General features: G+C 36.1%; 2 protein-coding genes across 2 annotated transcripts; both read left to right on the top strand.

Annotated features, from left to right (window-relative positions):
* The first annotated feature begins 2,370 nt into the window (after window positions 1-2,370).
* LOC118538129 (olfactory receptor 10A2-like) lies at window positions 2,371-3,324 on the top strand. Its single transcript, XM_036095965.2, has one exon. The coding sequence runs from the start codon at window positions 2,371-2,373 to the stop codon at window positions 3,322-3,324; it is 954 nt and encodes a 317-aa protein (XP_035951858.2).
* Window positions 3,325-11,431: 8,107 nt separating this feature from the next.
* On the top strand, window positions 11,432-12,385 carry LOC118538124 (olfactory receptor 10A5-like). The gene has a single exon (XM_036095960.2). The coding sequence runs from the start codon at window positions 11,432-11,434 to the stop codon at window positions 12,383-12,385; it is 954 nt and encodes a 317-aa protein (XP_035951853.2).
* The last annotated feature ends 281 nt before the right edge of the window (window positions 12,386-12,666 follow it).

Here is a 12,666-nt window from a genome sequence, read left to right as displayed (position 1 = left end):
TTGGTAAATTTTTGATAAAATTACTCTAAGACACCCATACTTTATCTTGATTTGTTGTATGTTTGTTTTTTTCCGAGAGATAGGGAGAGAGAGAGAGTGAGTTAGCAGCGGTGCAGGGCAAGACAGACAGGGAGAGAGAGAATCCGAAACAGGCCACACCCTGTGGAACCTGATGTCAGACTCCATCCAATGACCCTGAGATCACAACCTCAGTGGAAATCAAGAGTGGGAGACTTAACCTAATGAGCCACCCAGGTGCCCTGTATTTATCTTTTATTAAATCAAAGTGAACTTTACCTATTAGTAGAAAATGACATATTTCACTTCAAATATCACACATTTATTAATGTAATTGTATTCTCTTATAATTTAAAATTTTAAATTCTGTTTCTAAGGTTATTTTCCATTTCTAATTTCTTACCTATTAGTAGAAAATGATATATTTCACTTAAAATATCACACATTTATTAATGTAATTGTATTCTCTTATAATTTAAAATTTTAAATTCTGTTTCTAAGGTTATTTTCCATTTCTAATTTCTTACCTATTAGTAGAAAATGATATATTTCACTTAAAATATCACACATTTATTAATGTAATTGTATTCTCTTATAATTTAAAATTTTAAATTCTGTTTCTAAGGTTATTTTCCATTTCTTTTTTTTTAATTTTATTTTATTATGTTATGTTAACCACCATACATTACATCATTAGTTTTTGATGGAGTGGTCCATGATTCATTGTTTGCGTATAACATCCAGTGCTCTATTCAATACGTGCCCTCTTTAATACCCATCACCAGGCTAACCCATCCCCGCACGCCCCTCCCTTCTAGAACCCTCAGTTTGTTTCTCAGAGTCCATAGCCTCTCATGGTTATTTTCCATTTCTAATTTCTAATATTGCATATTTTTCTTTTCTCTATTACTTTATTAGATTTTCCAACAATTTATCCCCACTTTTTAACTTTTCAAAGGACAAATTTGGATATATTTACCAATTTTACAATGTATAAATTAATTTCTTTTTTAAAATTTAATTTTATTATGTTATGTTAGTCACCATACAATACATCATTTGTTTTTGATGTAGTGATCCATGATTCATTGTTTTCATATAACACCCAGTGCTCCATAAAGTATATGCCCTCCTTAATACCCATCACCAGCTAACCCATCCTATAAGTTAATTTCTACTTTTTGTTCTATTTCCTCCTTTCTGTGTCTATTTTGCTTTCTAGTTGATTTGAAAACCCAGTTGATTTAATTATTTCTTATGGTGTGATGATGTCTTAATTCTCCCCTCCAAAATTTTTAACCTGAATATACTATGTTTTGTCATGTTTGTTGTCAGCAGAAATCCGTTGTTCTTCCAAATTCCTTTATTTATGGCTTTATTGGGATATAATTAATAGTTAACATTGTGTAAGGTATACAATGAGATGATTAGATATGTGAATGTATTGTGAAATGATTACCACATTAAAATTACTTAACATATCCTTCACCTCACATAATTACCTTGTGTGTATGTATGTGTGTGTGGTAAAGACATTTAAAATCTACTCTTTGCAACTTTCAAGAATTTAATACAATATTGTTAACTACAGTCACCATGCTGTACATTATATCCCATTATTTGTCTTATAACTGGCAGTTTGTACCCTTTAACCCACACATCTCCATTTCCCCCAACTCCCAGGCCCTGGCCACCAGGAGTCCATGCTCTGTTTCCATGAGTTTGGCTCTTTTAGACTCCACACAGAAGTGAGATCATATAGTATTTGTCTTTGTCTGTCTGACTTATTTTACATAGCTTAATGCCCTCAAGGTCCATCCATGTTGTTTGTTGCAAATGGTAGCATTACCTCCTTTGTTATGGCTGAATAATATTTCTCTGTGTGTGTGTGTGTGTGTGTGTGTGACATTTTCTTTATCCATTCATCCACTGATGGACATTTAGATTGTTTCCATATCTTAGCTATGGTGAATAACGGCACAATGAACACGGGAGAGTAGATAGCTCTTAACCCCACCTCAAAGGTATTAAGTATGCAGCAGTAAAAGGGTGTGGTAGACATGATCTGATTTGTCTTAGTAAATATGGTAAAAAAACAAAACAAAAAAGATCATAAAAAAGAGTAACAGTAGGGAAAGATGAACTATTACCCATTCCAGAGCTCAGGCTCTGGGCATTCTTCCTTATGTCTTTGTTCTTAGACAATACAAGGCCCTTCCTCTTCCAACTGAGATCTTGATCTTGCCTCTTTTCCTGACATGAAAAAGGATTCTGAAAAACAAATCCAGAGTCTGACTCTTCCAATCAAGAATCTCTCTCCATGACCACAGCTGGGGATTCATTTCTATATCTATGGCTAGAGGAAACTGGACAAGAGTTGAGGAGTTTATCCTCATGAGCTTCTCTTCCCTACCTACAGAAATACAGTCATTACTCTTCCTGACATTTCTAATCATCTACCTGGTCACCCTGATGGGAAACAGCCTCATCATTCTGCTTACTTTGGCTGACCCCATGCTGCACAGTCCCATGTACTTCTTCCTCAGGAACTTGTCCTTCTTGGAGATTGGCTTCAACCTAGTCATTGTGCCCAAAATGCTGGGGACCCTGCTGGCCTGGGACACAACCATCTCCTTCCTTGGCTGTGCCACACAGATGTATTTCTTCTTCTTCTTTGGAGTTGATGAGTGCTTCCTCCTGGCCACCATGGCATATGACCGCTATGTAGCCATCTGCAGTCCCTTGCACTACGCAGTCATCATGAACCAAAGGACACGTGCCAAACTGGCTATTGCCTCCTGGTTTCCAGGCTTTCCCGTAGCTACTGTGCAGACCACGTGGCTCTTCAGCTTTCCGTTCTGTGGCACCAACAAGGTGAATCACTTCTTCTGTGACAGCCCACCTGTGCTGAGGCTGGTCTGTGCAGACACAGCACTGTTTGAGATCTATGCGATTGTTGGAACCATTCTTGTTGTCATGATACCCTGTTTGCTGATCCTGTGTTCCTACACTTGCATTGCTGCTGCCATCCTTAAGATTCCATCAGCTAAAGGGAAGCATAAAGCCTTCTCTACCTGCTCCTCCCACCTCCTTGTTGTCTCTCTGTTCTATGTATCTTCAAGCCTCACCTACTTCCGGCCTAAATCCAATAATTCTCCTGAGAGCAAAAAGCTGCTGTCATTATCCTACACTGTTGTGACTCCCATGTTGAACCCCATCATTTATAGCCTGAGAAATAATGAGGTGAAGAATGCCTTTGGTCGGACCTTCCGAAAGGCTTTAGGCCTTAGAAGTTGCATCCCATAGACATTAAGAAGAGTAAAGTGTACTGAATGGGGAGCAATTAGTTTACTATTTGGGATTCATCTGCCTCTCTTCCCATCTCTGTTGAGATGAAACCCAGCTGCTGAAATGACTTTTGGGAAGCTCAGTGCAGGGAAAAGAGCACAGAAGTAGATTAGACCTATTGCTACCACCTGGAAAACTTCTCTGCTCATTGTAGGCTCACATTATTTTTCTTATTGGTACCCTGGCATTTTGACAATTCTACGACCTATCCATTCCAGGTATTCACTTTGTTCATGTCTGCCAATGTGACAAACACTGGGACAATATGAAACTGCTTGTACGATGAACTTGGAGACACAAAAGTCATCTTGGCACTTAATCCTGTTTTGGATAAATCTAACTTCATTCAACTGGTAAAAAGCCTATAATCCCTGTTTATATAATTTATTCATTTCATTTTTGTATGCTCCTGAGGCAGTACTGGCTCTTAAGTTAGTTGGTATTTAACATGGATAGAGGAAAGGAACATTCATGAAGCAGAGCACATCAGAGTACACTACTTTTTTAGGGCAATATTATGGGTGCTGGAGGCCTAGAAGAGTGGGTTCCTATTCCTGGGGCAGTCAGTCAAATGATTAGCAGAGAGATGTTCCTGCAGAAGTTCTGGAGGGACTGGGTGGGAAGGGCCTGTGGGCTGGCCACGAGCCACCAGGTTCTGTGATGCCTCCCACTCTTGAGCCAGGATGCCATCTCTTTCTCCCCAGTAGATTCCAGAAGTTCTATGAGAATCCAACGGGCCATTCCATCTCTCCTCCCTCTACCTTTCCAATCCTCTTCACCAGCCCCAAACACTACACTTTGTCCTGAAATGGAGCTTCTCATGAAAGTGGTTTTAGGAGAGAGTATGAGTGATGAAACCTGTAGTGTCTATAAATAAAATTTTATTGGAACTCAGCCATGCTCATTTGTTTGAGTATTGCATATATTTGTATTCCTAATGTTTGCTTGTTTACCTGTGCATTAGGTATTTTAAGTGTGTGTGTGTGTGTGTGTGTGTGTGTGTGTGTGTGTATGCATTTGTTTAGATACCAAGCAGTTGCCACAGAGATCACATGATCCACAAAGTCTAAAATATTTTCTATCTGTACTTTTACAGAAAAACTTTGTTGACCTCTGGTATATCTGAAACTCTTGTATGCATTTATCCACCCATTTTATCCAAAAGTACATATAAATAGCTAAACCTGGATCTGCTTTGGGCCTATGCCTGTAAATAATAAGCAGATCCTGACCTAAGGAAACTTGCAGATTAAATTGGGAAATTCTGATACCAATAGATAATTAAAACATAACTGAATAACTAAGTATTTTTAAAAAGTACCCAGGAATAACCACATCTGGAAGCATCACAGAGGAAACATATCTGGGTTTTGAAAATGGGAAGGAAGAAGTCAGCTAGGTAGAGGAGACACCATGTACAAACACAGATGATGTTATATGCAAAGATATTAGAGCAGAGATTGGCCAACTACAGCCCATGGGTGAAATCCAGCAAGTCCCCTGTTTTATATGGCCCACAGCTAAAATCGACTTTTACATTTTTAAAATAGTTAAATAAATCAAAGAATAGTGCATAGTATCTGAAAAGTACATGAAATTCAAATTTTGATGTCTATAAATAAAATTCTGTTGGAACTCAGCCATGCTCATTTGTTTGAGTATTGCATATATTTGTATTCCTAATGTTTATTTGTTTACCTGTGCATTAGGTATTTTAAGTGTGTGTGTGTTGTGTGTGTGTGTGTGTGTGTGTGTATGCATTTGTTTAGATACCAAGCAGTTGCCACAGAGATCACATGATCCACAAAGTCTAAAATATTTTCTATCTCACCTTTTACAGAAGAACTTTGTTGACCTCTGGTATAGAATCATGAAGCAAAGTAATTATCAATAAATGGTGAGAAACTCAGCATTGGTGGAGATTAAGGTACCTGGATGATGAGGAGGCAAAAGATAAGAACTAAGAACTATTCTGTATTCATATTGTGTGTCTTGCTGAAAACCCAAGTGTTGCTTTTATTATATTTTTTCTGGTTATGCTTCTGAGTGCAGTCTCTGCTTTGTATTGCCCATGCAGCCAAGTTACCAAATTGCTTAACTACCAAATTAATCTCTCTAAACGTCAGGTCATCCATTGGCAACTTGGGGAGAGATAATAATAGCATCTAAGCCAGACAGTTGTGAGAAGAATAAAAAATAAAAATAAAAAAAGTAAAAGTAAAAATACACAGCATAATTCTATTATGTCCTCAAGTAACTACTCCCAGCATGTGGTCATCATTTTCATTTCTATTGTGATTGCTTTTATGGCTGCTATAGAATAAATGTAGCTCACTGTAAAATGTTTAGAAAGCCAGAAAATGAAGTTGTAAATGAGATAACCCCATCCCTTTTCCAATTACTTAAAGGCAATTATTGCTAAAATTTTGCACATCGTCTTAGTCTATTTTTCTCTGTGCACCTATTTATGAAGTTGGAAGCTTACATGTGCACATGTGTATTGTTGTTTTCTCATTTACTATTATATTATGGATATTATTCAATAGCAGTAAATGTCCTTCAAAAAAGACTTGGATGGTAAAATGAAGGGGGGGAAATCAGAGGGGGAGATGAACCATTAGAGACGATGGACTCTGAGAAACAAACTGAGGGTTCTAGAGGGGAGGGGGGTGGGGGATGGGTTAGCCTGGTGATGGGTATTAAAGAGGGCACGTTCTGCATGGAGCACTGGGTGTTATACGCAAACAATGAATCATGGAACACTACATCAAAAACTAATGATGTAATGTATGGTGATTAACATAATAAAATTTAAAAAAATAAAAAAAAGACTTGGATGATTACATGTTATTTTCTTAATTGTTTGATTCATAGTTGACTTGGTCATTCATGGATCAGTGGTTTTTTCCAATTTTGACATTATAATGATGCAACACAGAGTACATTTGTATGTAAAATCATTGTCTATGGTTCTGATTATTGGCTTAGATTAGAAACCCTGAGGAAATTCTTGAAGCAAAATGTATGAAACTTTAAGGGACTTCATATACATCTTCTAAATTGCTTTTCAGAAAAATTATGTTGATTTACAGTCAAAATCTACACTGTTCCTCTCATTAGCACTGAGCCTTGGGATTATTTTCAATTTTCTAATTTTGATGAGAAAAGTTGAACTTCTGTGTTATTTATAGATTTGTTTAGTTTTGCTTATTTCTACTACTGGGAAAATTGAGTAATTTTATATACTTATTCCTTATTGGCATTTTTGGCAAACTGAATCTTTGTGTCCTCTGGTTTTTGTGGGCAGAGGTAATGTTTTTCCTTAATGAGGTGTATGACTTCTTTACAAATCATTAGATGCTTTTAATTGTTTGTTGAATAACTACAAATACTATTCCAAGTTTACCATTTGCATTCAAAATTTTTAAGAGTTGTTTTGAAGTAATAGATTGAAGTCAACATGACCTATTTTTCTTTCTTTTACTAAAACTGATATTATATATGATATATGATCAGATATTCTGAAACCACTGGAGATTTGATATAAGTGTTTAATGGATCATACTTTATAAATCGATTTTTACAGTTAATAACTTTTATTTAGAAGAAAATGCTTGAGAAGACATAGTAAATATATGCTGAACTGAAAATTCTTTACATAGTTCTTGAACTGTAACTTGGTATAAGAATAGAATTGGGATGTCTTTTCTATATTGTAGATGGAAAAGAGATTTAATGGCAGAGCATGTGTTGGGGTTTGGGGGGAACTTAGAGCTTGTGGAGCAGTTTTTAGGATAGGAGAGCAGAGGCTTTGTGTTGAGAAGATAACAAGTCAGTCAGGTTGATGAAGAGACTAATTTATTACAGAGGATTATCTGTTTGTGTTTTGCTAAATAATTTACTGTATAGCTTAAAAACTCAAATATATATTGATAAAAGCATGTTTGTTTTATGTTAGCAGTTACATACTGTCAAATAGTGTAAAGATTTTGATGGCAAATAGATATAAACATCACTTGAAATTTTGGGTGATTAGAAAGATTTAGGCAACGAAGACAGCTTTAGAAAATGACAGGACTGACTGAGCAAATTAATAAATGGTTGTAAACATGAATGTTCAAGATCTAATGTACCTCTAAGTAAGAGGGTTTGTTTCATTAATTATAATCAACCCTTTACAACAATAAAATTGAAGATATTAAAAGAAAAAGAGTTGTTTTCAGTTACAGGGGCACTTGGGTGGCTCAGTTGGAAGAGCATGTGACTCTTGATCTTGGGGTCATGAGTTCAAGCCCCATGTTGGGCATAGAGTGTACTTAAAAAAAAAAGAAAGAAAGAAACCTAGAGAGAGTTGTTTTGAGTTAAAAAAGTATTGTATTCTTAATAATATATGTATTTATCTCAATACAAAGTAATACATTGTCAAGATGAATAATGTAGAATATATGAAACACAAAGAAGAAATTTAAAACACTTGTATTCACACCAGTAAGATTGTGACATTTAAATGAATCCAACTGCAGTTTTTCTATGTACGGATATAATTTAATATTTTAAAATAAATGTCTTCACACTGAATATACTATTTTGTAACATATACCATCCACTTAGCTAAATATATTGATTATTTCTCATGCCATTAAGTGTTCTTCTATAACATAATTCTAAATCCCTGCAGAATTCCATAGCAGAGATAACGCTATTTAACTAATTCCTATTTTTATTCTTTTTGTTCATTTGTTTGCTGCTACATTATCATAAATAAAGTTGAGAGGAACATTCTGGTAAATGCAATTTGCACTCAATCTAAAATTGTAGATTGGGTATTGTTAATTTAAAGTATCTTTAATATACTTTGTGAAATCTATGTGTCATTTTGACTTCTTGTGTTTATTTCCCTTCACTATTTTTTTCTCCTTCACTTTTAACATAAGTGAGTACTACAGTTTTTTAAAAGTCTTATTTTTTAAAAAGTTTTTGTTTATTGGGGTGCCTGGATGGCTTAGTTGGTTAAGCGTCTGCCTTAGGCTCAGGTCGTGATCCTGGTGTGTCCTGGGATTGAGCCCCACATCGGGCTCTCTACTCAGCAGGGAGTCTGCTTCTCCCTTTGTCCTTCACCCTGCTCTTGTGCGCTCTCTCTCTCTCAGATAAATAAGTAAAATCTTAAAAAATCAAAAAAAAGATATTTATTTATTTATTTATTTATTTATTTATTTATTTGAGAGAGAGAGTGAGCAGGAACACAAGCGGGACCGGGAGGGTGGGGCAGAGGAAGAAGCAGACTCCCCACTGCGCTGGACCCACCCCCTTGACGTGGGGTTCAATCCCAGGACCCCAGGATGATGACCTAAGCTGAAGCAGATGCTTAACTGACTGAGCCACCCAGGCACTCCTAAAATCTTATTTTTAAAATTTGAGTATAGCTGACACACAATATTACATTAGTTTCGGGTGTACAACTTAGTGACTTGACAAGTTTATATTATACATTATGCTATCTTCACCACGAGTATAACTACCATATGTCCCATTACCTCATTATTACAATATCACTGACTGTATTCCTCATGCTCTGCTTTTTATGCCCATGACTTACTCGTTCCATAACTGGAAGCCTGTATCTTTCTCTCCCCTTCACCCATTTTGCCCAATGCCCCATCCCTTCCCCTCTGGCAACCATCAGTTTGTTCTCTGTATTCATAGTTCTGATACTGGTTTTTGTTTGTTTATTCATTTTTTAGACTCCTTTTATTAATGGAATCATATTGTATTTGCCTTTCTCAGTCTGACTAAAAATCTTGTTTTTAATTTCCATTTACTTTCTGGTAACTTCTTACATTTTTACCATGTTTTATAGTCATTCTGATTTCAAATGTATGATTATATCCATTGCCTACTTTTCGTTTTTTCCCCATGTCTTAAAAAATTTTTTTATTGTTGTAAAAACACTTAAGATGAGTTATTCCTCTTAAATTTTTAATTACACAATACAGTATTGTAAACTACAAACACAACATTGTACAGCAGATGTCTAGAACCATCACTCTAATATTATACTGTTAAGCTCAGAATTGGCTATTATTTTATAAAAATATTCAGGTTGCATTAAGAAAGTAGTCTTCTATTTATGAGTTAGTAAAATTTACTGGATTGTTTTTTTTTTTCTTAATCAGAAGTAAATGCTGAAATCATCAAACATTTTCAGGATCTACTGAAATTAATATATTTTTCTCAATTGAATTTTGATGAGATTAATCATATTTGATTATTTTAAAATTACAAACCATAATTGCATTTTGCATTCCTAGAATAAATCCTACTTGGCCTTACAGATAATTTTTGATTAACAAAGATATCTATTTAGTTGATATTGTTGCACTGGTATTCCCAAATAATATTGATCTTTGGGGATTTTTGTGTGCATTATATTTGCAACTTTTGAAAACAGGTATATGTAATTGTCATAATGTTAATAGGGAAATATTGTATCTTTTCCTTTGTTCTGATATGTCACAATATTTATCTGTTCTTGAGGACTAAATTACTACATCCAATAAACTATCCCAGCTCGTGGTCTTTTTCTAAATCTTTGATAAAATTACTTTAACCCACTCATATTTTATCTTTTTTTTAATCAAAGTGAACTTTACTTATTAGTAGAAAACCATCAATTTCATTTAAAAACTCACACATTTATTAATGTAATTGAATTCTCTTATAATCTAAAAACTGTTACTCTATTTCTAAGGTTATTTTCCATTTCTTATTCTTAATATTGTATATTTTTGTTTTCTCTATTTCTTTATTAGATTTTCCAACAATTTATCTCCACTTTTTAACTTTTCAAAGGACAAATTGGATATATTTACTAATTTTACAATGTTTAAATTAATTTCTGCTTTTAATTCTATTTCATCTTTTCAGGGTCCATTTGCTTTCTAGTTAATTTGAAAACCCAGTTGATTTATTTTAATTATTTCTTATGGTATAATAATAAGTCTTAATTCTCCCCTTCAAAAAATTTTAACCTGCACATACTGTGTTTTGTTATGTTTATTGTCAGCGGAAATCTGTTTTTTTTCCAAATTCCTTTATTTATGGCTTTATTGGGATATAATTAATAGTTAACATTGTGTAAGGTATACAATGTGATGATTAGATACGTGAATATATTGTGAAATGATTACCACATTAAGGTTAGTTAACATCCTTTACCTCACATAATTACCTTGTATGTATGTATGTGTGTGTGGTAAAGATATTTAAAATCTACTCTTTGCAACTTTCAAGTATTTAATACAATATTATTAACTACAGTCGCCATGCTGTACATTATATCCCATTATTTGTCTTATAACTGGAAGTTTGTACCCTTTAACCCACACATCTCCATTTCCCCCAACTCCCAGGCCCTGGCCACCAGGAGTCCATGCTCTGTTTCCATGAGTTTGGCTCTTTTAGACTCTACACGGAAGTGAGATCATATAGTATTTGTCTTTGTCTGTCTGACTTATTTTACATAGTTTAATGCCCTCAAGATCCATCCACATTGTTGTTGCAAATGGTAGCATTACCTCCTTTGTTATGGCTGAATAATATTTCTCTCTGTGTGTGTGTGTGTGTGTGACATTTTCTTTACCATTCATCCACTGATGGACATTTAGATTGTTTCCATATCTTAGCTATGGTGAATAACGGCACAATGAACACGGGAGAGTAGAGAGCTCTTAACCCCACCTCAAAGGTATTAAGTGTGTAGCAGTAAAAGGGTGTGGTAGATATGATCTGATTTATCTTAGTAAATATGGTAAAAAAAAAAAAGATCATAAAAAAGAGTAACAGTAGGGAAAGATGAACTATTACCCATTCCAGAGCTCAGGCTCTGGGCATTTTTCCTCGTGTCTTTGTTCTTAGACAATACAAGGCCCTTCCTCTTCCAGCTGAGATCTTGACCTGGCCTTTTTTCCTGACACCAAAAAGGAATCTGAAAAACAAATCCAGAGTCTGACTCTTCCAATCAAGAATCTCTCTCCATGACCACAGCTGGGGATTCATTTCTATATCTATGGCTAGAGGAAACTGGACAAGAGTTGAGGAGTTTATCCTCATGAGCTTCTCTTCCCTACCTGCAGAAATACAGTCATTACTCTTCCTGACATTTCTAATCATCTACCTGGTCACCCTGATGGGAAACAGCCTCATCATTCTGCTTACTTTGGCTGACCCCATGCTGCACAGTCCCATGTACTTCTTCCTCAGGAACTTGTCCTTCTTGGAGATTGGCTTCAACCTAGTCATTGTGCCCAAAATGCTGGGGACCCTGCTGGCCTGGGACACAACCATCTCCTTCCTTGGCTGTGCCACACAGATGTATTTCTTCTTCTTCTTTGGAGGTGCTGAATGCTTCCTCCTGGCCACCATGGCATATGACCGCTATGTAGCCACCTGCAGTCCCTTGCACTACACAGTCATCATGAACCAAAGGACACGTGCCAAACTGGCTATTGCCTCCTGGTTTCCAGGCTTTCCCGTAGCTACTGTGCAGACCACGTGGCTCTTCAGCTTTCCGTTCTGTGGCACCAACAAGGTGAATCACTTCTTCTGTGACAGCCCACCTGTGCTGAGGCTGGTCTGTGCAGACACATCACTGTTTGAGATCTATGCGATTGTTGGAACCATTCTTGTTGTCATGATGCCCTGTTTGCTGATCCTGTGTTCCTACACTTGCATTGCTGCTGCCATCCTTAAGATTCCATCAGCTACAGGGAAGCATAAAGCCTTCTCTACCTGCTCCTCCCACCTCCTTGTTGTCTCTCTGTTCTATGTATCTTCAAGCCTCACCTACTTCCGGCCTAAATCCAATAATTCTCCTGAGAGCAAAAAGCTGCTGTCATTATCCTACACTGTTGTGACTCCCATGCTGAACCCCATCATCTATAGCCTAAGAAATAATGAGGTGAAGAATGCCTTTGGTCAGACCTTCCACAAGGCTTTAGACCTTAGAAATTGCATTCCATAGACATTAAGAAGAGTAAAGTGTACTGAATGGGGAGCAATTAGTTTCCTATTTAGCCTTCCTCTGCCTCTCTTCCCATCTCTGAGCAGATGTAACCCAGCTGCTGAAATGACTTTTGGGAAGCTCAGTGCAGGGAAAAGAGCACAGAAGTAGATTAGACCTATTGCTACCACCTGGAAAACTTCTCTGCTCATTGTAGGCTCACATTATTTTTCTTATTGGTACCCTGGCATTTTGACAATTCTACGACCTATCCATTCCAGGTATTCACTCTGTTCATGTCT

The sequence above is a fragment of the Halichoerus grypus genome, chromosome 11, assembly GCF_964656455.1.
Source record: "Halichoerus grypus chromosome 11, mHalGry1.hap1.1, whole genome shotgun sequence".
NCBI lineage: Eukaryota > Metazoa > Chordata > Mammalia > Carnivora > Phocidae > Halichoerus > Halichoerus grypus.
This window is presented reverse-complemented; position numbering and strand designations above follow the sequence as displayed.

Excerpts from the sequence above, each read along its gene's own strand:
- LOC118538129 (XM_036095965.2), top strand. The coding sequence starts at position 2,371 with ATGGCTAGAGGAAACTGGACAAGAGTTGAGGAGTTTATCCTCATGAGC.
- LOC118538124 (XM_036095960.2), top strand. The coding sequence starts at position 11,432 with ATGGCTAGAGGAAACTGGACAAGAGTTGAGGAGTTTATCCTCATGAGC.